Below are 21057 nucleotides of genomic sequence, written 5' to 3' on the forward strand. Positions count from 1 at the left end.
ACAGGGTCAGAGCAGGATTATACAGGGTCAGAGCAGGATTATACAGGGTTAGAACAGGATTATACAGGTTGGAACAGGATTAGAACAGGGTTATACAGGGTTAGAACAGGATTATACAGGTTGGAACAGGATTAGAACAGGGTTATACAGGGTTAGAACAGGATTATACAGGGTCAGAACAGGATTATACAGGTTAGAACAGGATTATACAGGGTCAGAACAGGATTATACAGGGTCAGAACAGGATTATACAGGTTAGAACAGGATTATACAGGGTCAGAACAGGATTATACAGGTTAGAACAGGATAATACAGGTTAGAACAGGATTATACAGGGTTAGAACAGGATTATACAGGGTTAGAACAGGATTATACAGGTTGGAACAGGATTAGAACAGGGTTATACAGGGTTAGAACAGGATTATACAGGTTAGATATGGGTAGAAGATGGTTAGAACAGGGGTAGAACTGGGTTACAGGAGTTAGAACAATGCTAGAACAGTTTGGAGGAAAATAACGCTCTATATTTGTATATACGGTATTTTATTTTTCTTTGTTTGTAACGCACGCGGAACAGCGCAGACTGTGACGAGAGGAAATTCTCGCACTCCTATTGGTCACTTAGGGAGCCAATCAGAGGTCGAGCAGCAGTGCTCTTGGTGTGTGAGTGTGTGTGGTTGCTCCTGTTAGCATGTGTGGTTGTGAGGGCAGAGTTCGGGATCCTGACAGATGAATAGTTGGAAATAAGGAGGTAAAAAAGGGCGACGCGGGCGAGTCTCGCGTGCAGGAAAAGCCGCAGAAAATCATGTTTCCTAAAGGAAAAGGCTCCGTCGTGCCATCCGATGGCCAGGCTCGGGAAAAGTAAGGCCTTTTCTCCTCCTATTCCGCCGAGGCGGCTTAAAGCTGTGTGTGTTTTTGTCTCGCTGCCTGTAGCCTATTGTTAGAGCTGCACACATGAAGCGCAGAGAAGCGCCGGAATCAGCCACAGTACCGCCGCCATTCTGCGCTTTATCGCCATTTTAACCTTTTATTCCCCACCGTCTCTGGTTCCGCCTTCTTTTACTCTCTATTTACTCTTTATATTTCCTCGATGTATCATTTATTTACTCTTTTTATTTTTAGCGCATTTTTCTGAAATGGAGATGCATTAAAGTGGCGCGTGAGCGGAACTCGAGGCGGTGTTTCAGGTTCTGATGTTTGCTACAATGTAGCTGTGTGTGTGTGTGTGTGTGTGTGTGTGTGTGTGTGTGTGTGTGTGGGTATAAGAAAGAGATAGATAGAGAGATAGTTAGATCGAGGTAAGAGCCTGGATTAACTGTATTACATATTATTACTGTCGTGTGTGTGTTTTGGGGATTGTTTAAATACTTGATTTATGAAAAAAAACTGATTTAAATAAACAATAAAAACGCTTTAATGTTAATGTGGATTTGATATCCGCTAATTAGCACAAAGCCCCGCCCCCTAACAGCTCGTCACTGCTGTTTATTATCGTCATGCTAATGATTGTGTGTGTGTGTGTGTGTGTGTGTGTGTGTGTGTGTCTTGCAGGCTGGCGCTATATGTTTACAGTATTTGCTCCACATTGGTGCACAGAAGTCTGCTCAGACCTTCCTGTCAGAGGTGAGCTAGCTTTCTGATGTGTTTGTGTGTAAGGTGTGTGTGTGTGTGTGTAAGCGGTGTGTGTAAGGTGTGTGTGTGTGTGTGTGTGTGTGTGTGCGCATGTTTGGGGGTATGTGTGTGTGCGCGTGTTTGGGGGTATGTGTGTGTGCGCGCGTGTTTGGGGTGTGTGTGTGTGTGTGTGTGTGTGTGTGTGCGTGTTTGGGGTGTGTGTGTGCATGTTTGGGGGTATGTGTGTGTGCGTGTTTGGGGGTATGTGTGTTTGGGGTGTGTGTGTGTGTGTGCGTGTTTGGGGTGTGTGTGTGTGTGTGCGTGTTTGGGGGTATGTGTGTGCGCGTGTTTGGGGTGTGTGCGTGTTTGGGGGTATGTGTGCGTGTTTGGGGTGTGTGTGTGCGCATGTTTGGGGGTATGTGTGCGCGTGTTTGGGGGTATGTGTGTGTGCGTGTTTGGGGGTATGTGTGTGCGCGTGTTTGGGGGTATGGGTGTGTGCGTGTTTGGGGGTATGGGTGTGTGTGTTTGGGGGTATGGGTGTGTGTGCGTGTTTGGGGTGTGTGTGTGTGCGTGCGTGTTTGGGGGTATGTGTGTGCGCGTGTTTGGGGTGTGTGTGTGTGCGTGTTTGGGGGTATGTGTGTGTGCGTGCGTGTTTGGGGTGTGTGTGTGTTTGGGGGTATGTGTGTGCGTGTTTGGGGGTATGGGTGTGTGTGCGTGCGTGTTTGGGGTGTGTGTGTGCATGTTTGGGGTGTGTGTGTGTGCATGTTTGGGGTGTGTGCGGACACGCATGTTTGGGGGTATGTGTGTGTGTTTGGGGGTGTTAGGGGTGTGTGTGTGCGTGTTAGGGGTGTGTGTGTGCATGTTAGGGGTGTGATTTTGGGTGTGTATTAGGGGTGTAATGAGTGTGGCTGTGTGTGATGAGTGTGATGTGTTAGGGGTGTAATAAGTGTGATGTGTTAGGGGTGTGATGAGTGATGTGTTAGGTGATGTGTTAGGGGTGTGATGAGTGTGATGAGTTAGGGGTGTGATGAGTGTGATGTGTAAGGGTGTGATGAGTGAGTGTGATGTGTTAGGGTTGTGATGTGTTAGGGGTGTGATGGGTGTGATGAGTGAGTGTGATGAGTTAGAGGTGTGATGAGTGAGTGTGATGTGTAAGGGTGTGATGAGTTAGGGGCGTGATGAGTTAGGGGCGTGATAAGTGTGATGTGTAAGGTGTGTGTGTGTGCGCATGTTTGGGGGTATGTGTGTGTGTGCGCGTGTTTGGGGGTATGTGTGTGTGTGCGCGTGTTTGGGGTGTGTGTGTGTGTGTGTGTGTGCGTGTTAGGGGTATGTGTGTGTGTGTGTTTGGGGGTATGTGTGTGTGCGTGTTTGGGGGTATGTGTGTGCGTGTTTGGGGGTATGTGTGTTTGGGGGTATGTGTGTGTGTGCGTGTTTGGGGGTATGTGTGTTTGGGGGTATATGTGTGTGTGTGTGCGCGTGTTTGGGGGTATGTGTGTGTGTGCGCGTGTTTGGGGGTATGGGTGTGTGTGCGTGTTTGGGGGTATGGGTGTGTGTGCGTGTTTGGGGGTATGGGTGTGTGCGTGTTTGGGGGTATGGGTGTGTGCGTGTTTGGGGGTATGGGTGTGTGCGTGTTTGGGGTGTGTGTGCGTGTTTGGGGGTATGGGTGTGTGCGTGTTTGGGGGTATGTGTGTGCGCGTGTTTGGGGGTATGTGTGTGCGCGTGTTTGGGGTGTGTGTGTGTGCGTGTTTGGGGGTATGTGTGTTTGGGGGTATGTGTGCGTGTTTGGGGTGTGTGTGTGTGTGCATGTTAGGGGTGTGTGTGCGTGTTTGGGGTGTGTGTGTTTGGGGTGTGTGTGTGCGTGCGTGTTTGGGGTGTGTGTGTGCATGTTTGGGGTGTGTGTGCGTGCGTGCATGTTTGGGGTGTGTGCGGACACGCATGTTTGGGGTGTGATGTGTTAGGGTTGTGATGTGTTAGGGGTGTGTGTGTGCGTGTTAGGGGTGTGTGTGTGCATGTTAGGGGTGTGATTTTGGGTGTGTATTAGGGTGTAATGAGTGTGGCTGTGTGTGATGAGTGTGATGTGTTAGGGGTGTAATAAGTGTGATGTGTTAGGGGTGTGATGAGTGATGTGTTAGGTGATGTGTTAGGGGTGTGATGAGTGTGATGAGTTAGGGGTGTGATAAGTGTGATGTGTTAGGTGTGATGTGTTAGGGGTCTGATGAGTGTGATGTGTTAGTGGTGTGATGAGTTAGGGGTGTTAGGGGTGTGATGTGTTAGGGGTGTGATGTGTTAGGGTTGTGATGTGTTAGGGGTGATGAGTGTGATGAGTTAGGGGTGTGATGAGTGAGTGTGATGAGTTAGGGGCGTGATGAGTTAGGGGTGTGATAAGTGTGATGTGTTAGGGGTGTGATGAGTTAGGGGCGTGATGAGTTAGGGGCGTGATAAGTGTGATGTGTTAGGGGTGTGATGAGTGTGATGAGTTAGGGGTGTGATGAGTTAGGGGTGTGATGAGTATGATGTGTTAGGGGTGTGATTTTTAGGGTGTGGTGAGTGTGATGTGTTAGGGGTGTGATGAGTGAGTGTGATGTGTTAGGGGTCTGATGAGTGTGATGTGTTAGTGGTGTGATGAGTTAGGGGTGTGATGAGTGTGATGTGTTAGGGGTGTGATGAGTGTGATGTGTTAGAGGTGTGATGTGTTAGGGGTGTGATGAGTGAGTGTGATGAGTTAGGTGTGATGAGTGAGTGTGATGTGTAAGGGGTGTGATGAGTGAGTGATGTGTTAGGGGTGTGATGTGTTAGGGGTGTGATGAGTTAGGGGCGTGATGAGTAAGGGGTGTGATGAGTGTGATGAGTTAGGAGTGTGATGAGTTAGGGGTGTGATGGGAGGTGTGTTAGGGGTGTGATGGGAGGATGTGTTAAGGGTGTGATGGGTGTGATGAGTTAGGGGTTTGATGAGTGTCATGAGTTAGGGGTTTGATGAGTGTCATGAGTTAGGGGTGTGATGAGTGTGATGAGTTAGGGGTTTGATGAGTGTGATGAGTTAGGTGTGATGTGTTAGGGGTGTGATGAGTTAGAGGTGTGATGTGTTAGGTGTGATGTGTTAGGGGTGTGATGAGTGTGATGTGTTAGGGGTGATGAGTGTGATGTGTTAGGGGTGATGAGTGTGATGTGTTAGGGGTGTGGTGTGTTAGGGGTGTGATAAGTTAAGGGTTTGGTGAGTGTGATGTGTTAGGGGTGTGATGTGTTAGGGGTGTGATGAGTTAGGGGTGTGATGAGTGTGATGTGTTAGGGGTGTGATGGGAGGGTGTGTTAAGGGTGTGATGGGTGTGATGAGTTAGGGGTTTGATGAGTGTCATGAGTTATGGGTTTGATGAGTGTGATGAGTTAGTGTGATGAGTGTGATGAGTTAGGGGTTTGATGAGTGTGATGAGTTAGGGGCGTGATGAGTTAGGGGCGTGATGAGTTAAGGGTGTTAGGGGTGTGATGTGTTAGGGGTGTGATGAGTGTGATGTGTTAGGGGTGTGATGTGTTAGGGGTGTGATGTGTTAGTGTGATGTGTTAGGTGTGATGTGTTAGGGGTGTGATGTGTTAGGGGTGTGGTGAGTGTGATGTGTTAGGGGTGTGATGTGTTAGGGGTGTGATGAGTTAGGGGTGTGGTGAGTGTGATGAGTTAGGGTGTGATGAGTGTGATGTGTTAGGGTGTGATGTGTTAGAGGTGTGGTGAGTGTGATGTGTTAGGGTGTGATGAGTGTGATGTGTTAGGGTGTGATGAGTGTGTGTGTGTGTGTGTGTGTGTGTGTGTGTGTGTGTGTGTGTGTGTGTGTGTGTGTGTGTGTTAGGGTGTGATGTGTGTGTGCTCTAGAGGTGTGGTGTCTGTGTGTTAGGGTAAGTCATGTGTGTGTTAGGGTGTGATGAGTGCGTGTGTGTTTTAGAGCTGTGCATGTTAGGGGTGATGAATGTGTGTTGGGGTGTGATGAACGTGTGTGTTAGGGGTGATGAATGTGTGTGTTGGGGTGTGATGAGTGATGTGTTAGGGGTGTGTGTGTGAGTGAGTGTGATGAGTTAGGTGTGTGTGTGTGTGTGCGAGTTAGGGTGTGTGTGTGTGCGAGTTAGGGTGTGTGTGTGTGTATACGTGTTGGTGGGGGTGTGTGTGCGTGTTAGGGGATGTGTGTGCGTGTTAGGGGTGTGGTGAACTTGAGTGTGTGTTGGGGTGTGATAAACGTGAGTGTGTGTTGGGGTGTGGTGAACGTGAATGTGTGTTGGGGTGTGATGAACTTGTGCGTGTATGTGTTTCAACCCCGTCTTGCGATGTGTAATGTTCAGATTCGATGGGAGAAGAACATCACTTTAGGAGATCCTCCTGGGTTCCTGCACTCCTGGTGGTGGTGAGTGTGTGTGTGAGAGAGTATGTTGGTCATTAAACTGCTTGTGTTGGTGTGGACTTTGGTTTTGTACTATGACGTGTGTGTGTGTGTGTGTGTGTGTGTGTGTGTGTGTGTGTGTGTTTCTTCTGCAGTGTGTTCTGGGATCTGTATTGTGCCGCCCCGGAGCGAAGAGACTCGTGTGAACATTCGAGTGAAGCGAAGGCTTTTCATGACTACGTAAGTATGAACAATTAATTTCCTGCGAAACAGCACTGCACTGAGCAAATAGAAGCTGATTAGCGCATGATCGCTAACTGCAGCAACATGTCAGATGTTCAGCCATGCAGTTTGTTTGGTCTCTCCATCATTGTAGTGAACTCGCATGCAGAGTTTTTTCTTTTATTTTCAAAGTTAAATATACTTTAGTTTACTGATTAAGATAAATACTGGGATTTAAAACTCTGATGATGAAATCTGTCAAAAAAGAATTCAGAAAATAGAGATCATTTCCTGTAAATAATTCTGTATAGAGACTTTATTTATTATTATATATTTTTTTTTATACATCTGCTTTTTGAGAGTGCATATTGAAAGCTTTGGTCAGATGTGATGTCACACAGCAGGAGGTGCTGAGATTCACACTGTAAAAAAGTGTGAGCGTGAGTGAAGGCATGTGCAGGTAATCAGGTATATAGTGTGTGTGTGTGTGTGTGTGTGTGTGTGTGTGTGTGTGTGCATTCTGTTTTACTGTAGTGTGTTACTCAGGGGGTTTATTGTCTTTTTGTCTTCAATTGATATAATTGAACGGTTAACGTTTGTTTCTTTCAAGCAGAAGTAAAGTGTTCAATGATCTGCGTGGCGTGGGAGGTGGCGTGCGTGGCGTGGGAGGGAGGCGTGGGTGGCGTGCATGCGTGGCGTGGGAGGTGAGCGTGCGTGGCGTGGGAGGTGGCGTGGGTGAGTGGCGTGGGAGGAGGCGTGGGTGGCGTGCATGCGTGAGCGTGGTGAGTGGCGTGGGAGGAGGCGTGCGTGGCGTGGGAGGAGCGTGCGTGGCGTGGGAGGAGAGCGTGCGTGGCGTGGGAGGGAGGCGTGGGTGGCGTGCATGCGTGAGCGTGGGAGGAGGCGTGCGTGGGAGGGAGGCGTGCGTGGCGTGGGAGGGAGAGCGTGCGTGGGAGGGTGAGCGTGCGTGAGCGTGGGAGGGTGAGCGTGGGAGGGAGAGCGTGGGTGAGCGTGCATGCGTGAGCGTGGGAGGGAGAGCGTGCGTGGGAGGGAGAGCGTGCGTGAGCGTGGGAGGGAGAGCGTGCGTGGGAGGGTGAGCGTGGGTGAGTGAGCGTGGGAGGGAGAGTGTGTGTGTGTGTGCGTGAACTAGTGTGTGAGTAAAAGATGACCAGAATATTAAATAATTCCATTTCGGTTTTCATCATTCTTCTGCTGGAATGCTGGATCTCCTCCACATCAGCACAGCACACCTAACCCTGGAAGTTCTTCAGGAAGTCTATAAAACAAGAGGATGAACTTAAATGTTTTATGTAAATGAGATTGATTTGGCTTCAAGATCTGTGGAGCAGATTTACCTTTAGCGTGCTAACATCTGACCTGTGTCTGATCCCAGACTCTGAACTCAAGTCACAAGGCTGGTTTTAATTACAGATTGAACAGGATGTAGGTTTGTGGGCTGCTTACATTGAAGTGTTTTACTCTGATAATCTGATCTTTATGTGAATTAGATGAGTATTAGAGTATTCCAATACCCATCTACCCAAGTGGAAGCTCAGTGTTGAAGGCTCTGGGTTACTGATCAGTAGGTTGGAAGTCCAAGCCCCGGTATCACCAAGCTGCCTTAACCCTCTGTGCTCCAGGGGCGCTGTATCATGGCTGACCCTGCGCTCTGACCCCAGTTTCCTAACAAGTTTCAATATGTAAAGAAAAGAATTTCACTGCATTGTAATGTATGTGTGACAAATAAAGGCTCTTCCATTTGTATGCTCAGAGTGAAGATAGAATCACGGAAGTCATGTACCATGTGCCATGATGGTGACGAGACCAAACCTCTCTGAGATATTCATCATCCCTTAGCCTGATTGATGTGGTGTTCGTAAAGGGCAATGGACTCTGGGGGGCATTGGGGCAGTAAGCGTTTAGGGAGGTGTAAGGGGTATGGGGGTGTATAGGGATGGTAAGGTCAGCACAGTGCTTTGGGGGTTGAGGGGTTGATTTTATTTATCAGATCAGAATAGACTCCGTGTCTCACATTCGGCTCGGCTTTTGTTTTGCCTGTGTCTTGTGTTTAGACTTGGCTTTTTACTGGGGAAGAAAGGGGTGGGGTGGGGTGAGTTTGAGGTATGAGGGGGTGTTGGGGGAAGGGGAAACTGTTGGCTCTTTAAAGCAAAACATGTTACCTTCAGGCTTTTCCCCCTGGGAGAGGCCACTATGGGGAAGCAGTGGGTGGGGCAAGAAGTGATTGATGGCTGTCAGGAAGCCATGGAAAAGCAGATGCAGAGTGAAGACACATTTACTGCTACTGTGTGTGTGTGTGTGTGTGTGTGTGTGTGTGTGTGTGTGTGTGGTTTTATCAGCTGTTTAACTGTTAAAGCCAAGAATTGTATTAAATCGAAAATCAGGATTTGGGTGAATGAACACAGACAGTTTAAACTGTGTGTGTGTCTGTCCAACTGGAAGTGCAGCTAACTTCACATTCTCCTACTGATATACCCCATCTCCCTCCTCTGCACATGTCCAAACCATCTCAATCTCACCTCCCTCACCTTGTCTCCAAAACGTCCTACATATAAACTTTCCCTTTCACTCTCACAGATACTCTTCTATCACAAATCACTCCTGCTATCACTCTTCTCCACCCACTCCACCCTGCCTGCACTCTTTTCTTCACTTCTCTAACACACTCTCCATTACTTTGCACTGTTGACCCCAGGTACCTCCTCCACCTCTTCTCCCTGCAACCGCACCCCTCCACTGCCCTCCCTCTCATTCACACACATGTACTCTGTCTTACTCCTACTGACTTTCATTCCCCTTCTCTCCAGCATGTACTTCCACCTCTCCAGGCTCTTCTCCACCTGCTCCCCACTCTCACCACATATCACAATCTCATCCGCAATCATCATAGTCCACAGAGTCTCCTGTCTGACCTTGTCCTTCAACCTGTCCATCACTACTGCAAACAGGAAAGGTTTAGAGCCGATCCTTGATGCAGTCCAACCTCCACCTTAAACCAGTCTGTCGTTTCTACTGCACACTTCACTGCTGTCACACTGTCCTCATACATGTCCTGCACCACCCTCACATACTTCTGACACACCAGACTTCCTCATACAATACCACAACTCCTCTCTCCACCCTGTCGTACGCTTTCTCTAAATCCACAAATACACAATGCAGCTCCTTCTGACCTTCTCTATACTTCTCCATCAACATTCTCAAAGCAAATAATGCATCTGTGGTGCTCTTCCTCGGCATGAAACCATACTGTTGCTTACAGATGGTCACCTCTTCTCTCAGCCTGGCTTCCACTACTCTTTCCCATAACACACTCCTTCTCCATTCCTCAGGCATCTTCTCACTTTCCAAAATTTTGTTAAACAATTTTGTTAAAAACTCCACTGCATCTTTCCTAAACATCTCCACGTTTCTGCTGATATGTCGTCTGGTCCAACCGTTTTTTCCACTCTTTATGCTCTTAATCGCTGCTCTCACTTCCTCCTTACTAATCCTATCCACTTCCTGCTTCACATCTCCACATCATCCAACCTTCTCTCTCTTTCATTTTCCTCCTTCATCAGCTGCTCAAAATACTCCCTCCATCTTCTCAACACACTCTCCTCACTAGTCAACACATTTCCATCTCCATCCTTTATTGCTCTAACTTGCAGCACATCCTTCCCAGCTCGGTTCCTCTGCCTGGCCAATCGCTACAAATCCTTTTCTCCTTCCTTAGTGTCCAACTTCTCCTAAAGCTCCTCACATGCCTTTTCCTTGGCTTTTGCCACACCCCTCTTCACCTGCTGCTGCATCTCCTTGTTCTCCTGCCTACTTTTCTCATCTCTCTGTTGATCCCAGTTCTGTTTCTCCAAACTCTTTCTCCTTCTGCTCTCCTGCACTTCCTCATTCCACCACCACGTCTCTGTGTCTTTCTTTCTATTTCCAGATGTTACACCAAGTAGCTTTCTAGCTGTCTCCCTGATCACTTCTGCAGTAGTTCCCCAATCATCCAGCACGTCTTCACCACCACCGAGCCCCTGTCTGACCTCTTCCCTGAATCTCACATTACACTCTTCCTCCTTCAGTTTCCACCATCTTATTCTTCTTTCAGTCCTCACTCTCCACCTCACAGCCAACCTTAACCATGAGTAACAATTAATTCTCAAGTTAATAATCAAGTTGGCTAAAATTTAAATAAATTAAATCGCGTGTATGTGTTTGCAGAGTGCTGCTGCAGCTCCGAGCCCTGTGATGGGAAACATGCCCCCTGGAGATGGAATGCCTGGTGGTCCAATGCCCCCCGGATTTTTTCAGGTATTTAACACTATTACATAGTAATATAATACATATAATACACAGTATTTCACAATAGAACATATCTACTGTGTAAGCCAGGGGTGTCCAAACGTTTTATCCTGAGGGCAACATACAGAAAACTATATGAAGGACTGGGCCTCTCACTAGACGTGAGGTACTGCCTCACTTTTAATGCACTAATACTGGTAAAATAAATCAAATGCAGGTAAACTGTTTGATAGTTGAGCATGTTTAAAGAAAAAAGTCTCCATCACAGTCTCCATTAGTAGATTTTTATTTTATTTTTTACTGAATGGTGGGCAGGTCATTATCTCAGCCTCACATTGGTTCTTACGCTGGCACAGAAATAAATCTGCAGGGTTAGCAGGCAGGCGGTCTTTTGCTTCACCTTCTCTTCCTGCTTGACGTGAAGGTCTGATGTTTTATGTTGTCATACATTGTACTTGTTCATTACTGCAAACGTTTCATTGCAAATCCAACACACACACACCCCCTTGGTTTCTATGAAAAATATTCATTTTTCCACTGAGTCTGATATTTTCTGCACTCACTTGCAATCTTGGGTCCCTTTGGTTCCACCATTTCTGGTGACCTTGAGCAAATGTTTTCTTTGATTGCTTGCTTTGTGAAGACACTGCCTTGTTTAAGACAGTAGCTCTATCTAGTGTTTCTTGGATGATATTTCTTTATCACCCAAATGAGGATGAGGTTCTGCTTTTGAGTCTGGTTCCTCTCAAAGTTTCTACATCATAACTTCTAAGGGAGTTTTTCCTTTACTACAGTATCCATGGCTGCTCATCAGGAAAAAATGCGCATCATTCACTTTAACTCTTAATTTCTGTAAAGCTGCTTTGAGACAATGTCTGTTGTGAAAAGTGCAATAGAAATAAACTTGACTTGTGTTGAAACTCAGAAGTACAATACATTTAAGTAACTGCTTTTAGTCCAGAACTTTCACCAACTTAAGATTTTTAGTAGATAATGAAATGAAAAATACGAATGGTAAAACATTTCCCAACCAAAACTCCAACTGGTCTCTTCCTCTCCAGATGTTTAATGGACTATTGGGAAAAGAAGTGTGGATGTTGCACAGTGGGGAACATGGCCCTGTCCCAACCTTTTTTTAAACATGTTGCAGCCATCTATTTTTCAAAATGACTATCCTTAAAATGTAAATTTTCTCTGTTTCAACGTATGTTTTCTGTTTAATTGCAAATAAAAATGTAGCAAGTTTTGTTCTTGGCCAGTTGCTACCCAGCAGAAACCTCACCACTATCAGACCCTAACCAACAGGGAGAACAGGGGATTTTCAGTTTTCTTTGGGACTTAATTTTATTTTTACAAATAGAACCAGTTAAATGAAATGAAGGTGATTGTTGTGGAGATGTGTTGGAGGTGGTGCTGATGAAGGTTTGTGAGGGGTGCATGTGTTTTTCTTCCCATATTCATTGTAAATGGACTTTATTTGATAATAGCTGTGTGTTAAATATGATTTCTTCTTTGTCCTCCTCCTATTATTATTATGGTGATGATGATGATGATGATGATGAACTGGTTATTATCTGTAAATGTAGATGAAGCTTATTAATTCCTTGAATCCTTGCCCATACCTGTGAAGCTCTATGTAAAGTAAACTAATGCTTCTTTAAGCACAAGTATTATGCTGCAGGTTTATCCGGTGAAAGTGGCGAAGTCTCTATAATTTATAGGGGTTGAGATGTGTAATAATTTTTATTTTGCATGATAGATTGGATACATTGGGATTTACTGATGCAGTGTCTGTGATAATGATGTTGAATGTTAGTGTTATTACTGTATTACAACTATTGCATGATAGTGTGTTTTATTTAAATCAGTTCTGGGTGACTTATTGCTTTAATGTGTAAGTTTTCACTGCTTAAGTGGGTTTGGCTGAGCTCCTGTTGCTTCCTGGTTTTCTTTTCACTGCCTGCCTAAATTGCCTAATACCCCACCATCGACATCTCCCTATGCCTGTCTCTGTCTCTCAGGGCCCCCCCGGCTCGCAGTCCTCTCCTCACGCTCAGCCTCCTAACAGCATGATGGGACCTCATGGCCAGGTAGCTCCTCCCTGCAAACACTTCCTCTTCCCTTTAGTCTCTTTTTGCAAACATGCACCCCCTCTCGCTCACTCCCTCACACTCTCACAGTTTTTTGAAAGAAGAGTGTTTAATCCTCCACATACTCTAAACCCAATGATGCTTTCAGGAAGTTTCAGCTGAAGTTTGTTCTGTGTCCTGTTTAAGAACCTGTTGAATTCCGTATTGTTTTTCTCTAGCCATTCATGTCTCCCCGTTTTGGTGGAGGACCGAGACCCCCGATCCGAATGGGCAACCAGGTGAGCTAATTAATCTTCACGAATTTATTACAGACCTAATATATAAACATATGAAATATTGTGGGTTTTTTTTTTCTTTTTTCTTACAAATGTTGTGTACCAGGCGACACACCTGAACATTATCCTACTGTTACTCACCATATTAGAATATGATCATGGTGTGAAACCCTGTGCCACATTATTCATAATTTCAGTTCAAGTGCTTTCAGTTTCTGGCCTTTTCCCTTCATTGTTTACAAATTAAAAATGATGAATGATGATGTTCATCATTCAGCCTCCAGGTGGTGTTCCTGCAGCTCAGCCTATGCTCCCTAACATGGACCCCCGCCTTCAGGGTGAGGATGTTTTTATTTTATATACACACACACACACACACACACACACACTGTAATATAAAAAAAGAACATAAAAATGTTGTATTGTTGAATTGTAGGGCCGATGCAAAGGATGAATGTTCCCAGAGGAATGGGACCAATGGGTCCCGGACCCCAGGTAACATCACTACAGCTTTTTCAAGCCCAGTCTTTTTTCCTTCATTCATCTAATGCCAGAAACAACATCACAGAATCCACTTCATTGTCCGTGCACTGTGGACATGTCATAAACCATACACTCTCCATTCTATAGGTGCTTCTGCTGGCATTATTTAAGGAATCTGTTGTGTTTTTGAGCACACTGAAAATAAGGGCTGCAACTAAGGATTATTTTGATGATCGATTAATTGGACGATTATTATTTTTCAACTAATCTGATATAAAATAAAAATAATTTATAAGCTGTTTGCTTATTATAACTATATAGAAAATCCAAATTCAGGGTATTTATGTATAAAGTGTACTTTAAAAAATCCACATATTGAGTTAAACATAACTAAACATAACTATCTTGAACTTTTCTATTTGAATGTTTATAGTGCTGCTGGTTGAGGAGTGAATGGGGGATTTCTCGCCCTTGTTGGGTTGTTTCTGTAAAAAATAAAAACATTTAACCATGCTTAAAAATACATTTTTATTTTAGTGAAGATATAAGCATCTAGAATATAATTAATTTAATTTTGTATAATAACTAAATGAGATTCATAAATGAAATAAACTGTACATTAAACTACATCATTTCCACATGATGAGGATACACTGTTTTTTCTTTCTGTCCTGATGTTTCGCCTTCATCTGCGAAACCAGGTCTTTTTTTCTGCTGCCGTTTGACCCTGTACTCTCCACCATTTCACAAGCGGCTGTGTATCTTACCTTCACGCTAACCAGTAACCTGAGAAGCCCAACTCATCAATAATGGCAATAGTTGACCATGAATTTCATTATTGATTTTATCGATTAGTTGTTGCAGCCCTACTGAGAATGTTAAGTGCACTGTTCACTTTCTGCTCAGTATATCTTTAAAATGTGGTGTAAATTGTTCCTGCAGAATTTCGGGGGTGGGATGAGACCTCCACACAACTCCATTGGCCCAGGAATGCCAGGAGTCGCTATGTAAGGAAACTGGATTTTGTCCATCAGCCTCCTCCTGGTTAAACATCTTGGCTTACTAAATGTTAATCGAAGCAATACGTTCTCATGTTTACGCTTTGTGTTTTAGGGGTCCGGGAAACGGAAGGCCACCCTGGCCAAATCCCAATGCTAATAACGTGAGTCCACCTCCTATCTTACTTCAGTACTTGGGATGCATTTTTTATATCAGTATAAAACATGTTTATCAAGTCATTTTTGTGAAATCAGTACCTCAATTCCAATAGGGTTTATGTTCTTCCTGTGTACAGCTGGAACTTTTTACAACAAATCTGATCAAATAAATCTGATCAAAACCAATTCTTCAAACACTGGATATTTTAGTTTGAGTGTATTTAAATTTATAGTTGGAATGATTGATAGGTAGATAGATGGTTAGACAGACAGATGTCTATAGTTTTTTTCAAGTCAAATAAAAGGGAATGAAAGAGCAGTGACGTGTGAAGTTAGTTTTTTTATACACTGTAAAATGTAAAACTGTACAATGTACTGTGTGTACAATGTAATCTTTAGTGTGTACATACACTGTAATATTTAGTGTGCATGTATATTTATATTGCATAACAGTGTTTTTATACAGAGTAATATGTGAAAGCCTACCCTGAGTTCTTGTGTGGGTATTCTCTTTGGCATATCCCTGTTGAAATTTGGTCATTGCAAGTTATAACCAATAAAAGTGTGTGTGTGTGTGTGTGTGTTTCAGATGCCGTACTCCTCACCGTCTCCTGGTGCTTATGGGGTAAGTAAAGCTCTGTTTTCCCTTTGTTAGTGTCGCACACATCACTCAGGATTTACCTCTGGTCATAAAGCAGAAAGGTCGCTGTAGTGTTTAATTGTTATGGATTTGCGATGGTATTTAAATAAACTTTATAACAAAACTGCCTCTTTAGCCCTATTTAATCATGTTCAGTATATCATTGAATCTAATTGAAGCTAGTTTTATGAACAATTTATTTTAGCTTTATTTGTTCAGGAGAGGGATGTGCTGCTGGAACTTTATGCTGTTTTTTGTAGGGTCCTCAGGGAGGCGGACCCCCAGGAACCCCTGGAATTGTTCCAAGTCCTGCAGGTGATGAACCACTTCTGAACACTAATTAGGTAGCAACAGCAATAGTATTACTAACCAGTAATATCTCTGTCTTTCAGACTCCAATAATTCAAGTGAAAACCTGTACACTATGATGAACTCAGGTGGAGGAGGGAGAACCAGTGTAAGGACAGAAACTAGTATTATTGACTCAAAATCCAATCTAATTCTAATCAAATCATTTTTGTATTGATCACCTTATAAACTTGATTGTTAATTATCCATCCACATCCACTAGCTTAATGTGTGCCCTGCCATTGTGTAGTTTCCCATAGGTCCAGGCTCAGAGGGCCCTCTAGGAGCGATGGCTGGAATGGACCCCATGCATATGAATGGAGGTAAAATCACTTCATCTTTACAGTTTACAGTGATAATTTTAACACGGTCCACTAAAATAAAGTTTTTATTTACTACTTAAGGTTCTGGAGATTTGGATGGACTCCCGAAGGTGACTTTTTAAATTTATTATAATTATATTAAAATAAATAACTTTACATCTCTGACTGAAAAATATCATTTATAGATATTTGTGATTATACATGCAATTTGTCATCATCACATGCATTGTCTTAATCACTGTGTATGAAATGGTTATTTTCAGTCTGTACTGTGTGTGTGTGTGTGTGTGTGTGTGTGTGTGTGTGTGTGTGTGTGTGTGTGTGTGTGTGTGTGTATATATATATATATATATATATATATATCACACATATACATACACAGTACAGACCAAAAGTTTGGACACACCTTCTCATTCAAAGAGTTTTCTTTATTTTCATGACTATGAAAATTGTAGATTCACACTGAAGGCATCAAAACTATGAATTAACACATGTGGAATTATATATGGAATTATATACATAACAAAAAAGTGTGAAACAACTGAAAAATGTCATATTCTAGGTTCTTCAAAGTAGCCACCTTTTGCTTTGATTACTGCTTTGCACACTCTCGGCATTCTCTTGAAGAGCTTCAAGAGGTAGTCACCTGAAATGGTCTTCCAACAGTCTTGAAGGAGTTCCCAGAGATGCTTGGCACTTGTTGGCCCTTTGCCTTCACTCTGCGGTCCAGCTCACCCCTAAACCATCTCGATTGGGTTCAGGTCCGGTGACTGTGGAGGCCAGGTCATCTGGCGCAGCACCCCATCACTCTCCTTTTTGGTCAAATAGCCCTTACACAGCCTGGAGGTGTGTTTGGGGTCGTGTCCTGTTGAAAAATAAATGATGGTCCAACTAAACGCAAACCGGATGGAATAGCATGCTGCTGCAAGATGCTGTGGTAGCCATGCTGGTTCAGTATGCCTTCAATTTTAAATAAATCCCCAACAGTGTCACCAGCAAAGCACCCCCACACCATCACACCTCCTCCTCCATGCTTCACGGTGGGAACCAGGCATGTAGAGTCCATCCGTTCACCTTTTCTGCGTCGCACAAAGACACGGTGGTTGGAACCAAAGATCTCAAATTTGGACTCATCAGACCAAAGCACAGATTTCCACTGGTCTAATGTCCATTCCTTGTGTTCTTTAGCCCAAACAAGTCTCTTCTGCTTGTTGCCTTTCTTTAGCAGTGGTTTCCTAGCAGATATTCTACCATGAAGGCCTGATTCACACAGTCTCCTCTTAACAGTTGTTGTAGAGATGTGTCTGCTGCTAGAACTCTGTGTCCCATTGACCTGGTCTCTAATCTGAGCTGCTGTTAACCTGCGATTTCTGAGGCTGGTGACTCGGATGAACTTATCCTCCGCAGCAGAGGTGACTCTTGGTCTTCCTTTCCTGGGGCGGTCCGCATGTGAGCCAGTTTCTTTGTAGCGCTTGATGGTTTTGTGACTGCACTTGGGGACACTTTCAAAGTTTTCCCAATTTTTCGGACTGACTGACCTTCATTTCTTAAAGTAATGATGGCCACTCGTTTTCTGTACTTAGCTGCTTTTTCTTGCCATAATACAAATTCTAACAGTCTATTCAGTAGGACTATCAGCTGTGTATCCACCTGACTTCTGCACAACACAACTGATGGTCCCAACCCCAAGGCAAGAAATCACACTTATTAAACCTGACAGGGCACACCTGTGAAGTGAAAACCATTTCAGGTGACTACCTCTTGAAGCTCATCAAGAAAATGCCAAGAGTGTGCAAAGCAGTAATCAAAGCAAAAGGTGGCTACTTTGAAGAACCTAGAATATGACATTTTTCAGTTGTTTCACACTTTTTTGTTATGTATATAATTCCATATATAATTCCACATGTGTTAATTCATAGTTTTGATGCCTTCAGTGTGAATCTACAATTTTCATATTCATGAAAATAAAGAAAACTCTTTGAATGAGAAGGTGTGTCCAAACTTTTGGTCTGTACTGTATATTATATATTATATTATTATTATTATTATTTATTGTGTTCTGAACAATAACCATCACCTGACTTTCATCAAACTTTCTGTACAGAATTCACCCAATAACATGAGCAACATGAGCAACAACCTGGGAACCCCAAGAGACGATGACACTGGAGGCAGTTACCTTCACTCCTTCCAGAATGAGAATGTGAGTGTCACCTGCCTCACCCTCAGTCTGATTATACATCACTTCTTTCTGCCTTTCAGACTGCTGAAAACTTGTGATGGTCAAATAGAAGTCAGTTGTGATTTATATTTCTTTAAATGAATTCATAAACCCTGGATGTTTCAGCCAATAGAAAACAGGGCAGGGTTCCCACAGGTCATGGAATTTCTGGATATATCATGAAAGGTCTATTCCAGATATTGAAAATCATAGCATTTTATATATTTTTTTGTCCAAGAATATCAGGGATTTTTGTTTGTCACAGGAATCCTACACGCGTTTTGCCTATTCTGGTTAGGCTATTTTTCAGCGTTAGATTTTTCCTTCCCACTCATCAAATGCAATCACCAGGCTTTAGCTGTTAACTGAAGAAAACATGCTAGGAAAATGTCAATTTCAAGAGCTTTGGCTATGAAATGACCACTTCAAAGATGGTGGTAAAAGTAGACGACAGAAAAGCCAAATGTAAAATTTGTAAAACTTCTATTGAGCTATCAAATATGGGAGCGGGAGCACAGCCTCCCCATACAGCAGGCAGCTGATGAAGCCGCTCGCACCTCCGGCAGTGACAGTAGTGTGACGCAGTGAGGTCTCGCGTCCCAGAGGTCATACAGGTCCTCAGAACAAAGTGCTATGTAGCTAATACATTAGCTATTTAGTTATAATTAAAATGATTTTTAAAATGTAGCTTATGCTACGTAGCATAAGTGATCGTTGAAAGAATTTAAAATGTATGACAGATTCTTAACCTCTGCAAATGGTATTTAGTCACATTTAAACTCAGATTTGTGTAAATTAGTCGGTATTTATATAAAAGCTTGATCAATGTTGTAGGCTAATTGAAAGTTTTGACAAGGGCCTTGCTAATGGATGGATTTAAAACACGGTCTGTGGCTGTTTTTTCTCTGCTCAGCACAACAGCATGTTTTTCCGTTTATTAGAGCTGATGGAAATTCAGCTTTTTAAGCAGTGAAAGTCAGGAAAAGTCAGGGTATTTGACGTTTGGTTGGAGTGGGAATGCTGACTGTGGGAGGGGCTAAGCACACTTCCTGATGATGAAATAGCACTCACTTCAAAAGTGTTTCTATCAGTTTTTCTGTCCTCAAGAGTGTGATTAATAAATGTTTCTGTCCATCTCTCTGTTTCTCTCCACAGCAATACTCTCCCTCCATGACCATGAGTGTGTGATGTGTGATCTTTTGGAAGCCTTTTAGTTGGCCATCCATTACAGAGACATGGAGAAAGATGTACAGGATTTTCTGGCCATTCAACTGCCTCTGCTTCACCTGATCTCCTGCAATATCACAGTCATTTATTTCTTTTTATGATAACTCCCCATCCCCACCACCCCGACCTAATCATGTGACACGAACCAGCGGGGGCCATCCTTATTTTAATTCAGTAATTATCTCCTGCAAAGCCAACTTTGTTTTAAAAAAAGAAAAAGGAAAAAAAAAGGAGCATCATTCATGGTCCACTGGATGTGTAGCCGCTAAAACCTCAGAGGAACAGCATCATGTCCACCTTCATCTTCAGCATGGTTTACGTGTTCCACACTGACACTGAACTCTTCATATGTGGCCTTGACCTCTGCCTGCATTTTGTTGACTTTTCCTCTGTTTTTTCTTTTGGCACATCATGATGAGAGTCTTCGGCCTCTCCTCAGTGTGAAGCTCAACATTCTACTAATTTACACATTTTCGTTTAAATTTTTTCTTTAAATATTTCACATCACTGCTTTTGAAGACTAACTGTGCTGACTGCTCCCACAGCAGGGAGTTTTTTCCTGCACTGATCCCCTTTTACATCAGCTGCTGTCTCCAACCTTTTCCACAACTCTGAGTAATAAATAATCCACCATCTGATCGGAGACAAACGCAAACTACCTATGAGTGAAAGACTCTGAGAAAAGTTTTTGCCTCTCTGTCTGTTCCACTGATGTGTTCGGCCATTGTAGCATCGATTCGTTGTAATGCTGAATTTGTGATGTACCCATAGTATTTTTGGTTTTTATTTTTTTAATCACTACCATGTGCCTCAGTTGTTTTATTTTGATATTTGGGTCTGCTAAAGGTTCCAAAAGGCCTGTTGTAGCTTCACTCCTGCCGAAGGTGCTCGCGTGAAACAGCCCCACTCGTGACTTTTCATATTTTGCAGATTTTTGTGTTATGCTTTGTCAGAGGGGCATTTGTCAGACTCACTCATAGTACAGATAGAATCGTAAGTTATTCTATTTATACGAAACCTTTGGTAATGCTTCATTTAGAAAGTTGTTTTAAACTGCTTTTGTTAGCTTGTACATCATACTTAAGGCAAAATGCTTGTTTATATATTGACAACTAAATTATTTGGCTCCTTTGTGTGTGTCTTGGTCTTGTGTTTTCATGAATTTGTGTGTTTTTATCAGCACAGGCCTTCTATCAAATCAGATGATTTGCTTGTACACCTTTTCCATGGCCATTTTATTTTCTCTGCACACTTCATATAGAGCCTTTTAATTCTCTTTCCTAGGAGGCAGTTCAGTAAAAGCTAATGTGTAGAGAGAATTAATGGCTTTAATCTTTCAGTGCTATTTGAAAGAACCCATTTTGCATATGAACTTCAAGTACAGGTCAGATCAGGGTTGATATTGTAATAATAAACATGAACATTGACACCTGCCTTTAATTGGAAAGGTCATTGGCTTAATTTTGTGTGTGTAATTAGAACATTTGTAGCTGTTTTGTGTGTGTTACTTATAACCTCAACAACCAACAGTTGGGGGGGTCGCCAGAGGAAAAAATATAGCAAATTAAATGAAATGTCTATTCACAATAAATTCAGTACTTTTAACAGGAGACATTCAAGCAGATTTTTACATTTTAAACGTGGAGGAGGAGAATCTCTGACAACGAAGAAATCTCGAGAGGATTCAGACTGTAGTGAACCCTGAATTCTTCCAGTGGCAAATGGTTTATATCGCTGGAATCTATCATAAGCTTATAAAATATCTATGCTTGTACAATGTCCATGTGGAGCCATGCATCC

General features: G+C 43.3%; 1 protein-coding gene across 1 annotated transcript; it reads left to right on the top strand.

Annotated features, from left to right (window-relative positions):
* The first annotated feature begins 635 nt into the window (after nucleotides 1-635).
* On the top strand, nucleotides 636-20388 carry ssbp3b (single stranded DNA binding protein 3b). The gene is given in 19 exon segments (XM_046871272.1): nucleotides 636-861; nucleotides 1552-1568; nucleotides 1571-1623; nucleotides 5932-5993; nucleotides 6125-6209; nucleotides 10413-10502; nucleotides 12515-12583; nucleotides 12802-12861; nucleotides 13136-13196; nucleotides 13295-13353; nucleotides 14284-14348; nucleotides 14455-14503; nucleotides 15088-15123; nucleotides 15399-15453; nucleotides 15531-15595; nucleotides 15737-15809; nucleotides 15891-15919; nucleotides 17914-18012; nucleotides 19186-20388. Coding segments are annotated over 19 exon segments (1116 nt in total). The 5' UTR covers nucleotides 636-805; the 3' UTR covers nucleotides 19219-20388.
* Nucleotides 20389-21057: the final 669 nt, after the last annotated feature.

This window comes from Silurus meridionalis, chromosome 17, assembly GCF_014805685.1.
Source record: "Silurus meridionalis isolate SWU-2019-XX chromosome 17, ASM1480568v1, whole genome shotgun sequence".
Lineage (NCBI taxonomy): Eukaryota > Metazoa > Chordata > Actinopteri > Siluriformes > Siluridae > Silurus > Silurus meridionalis.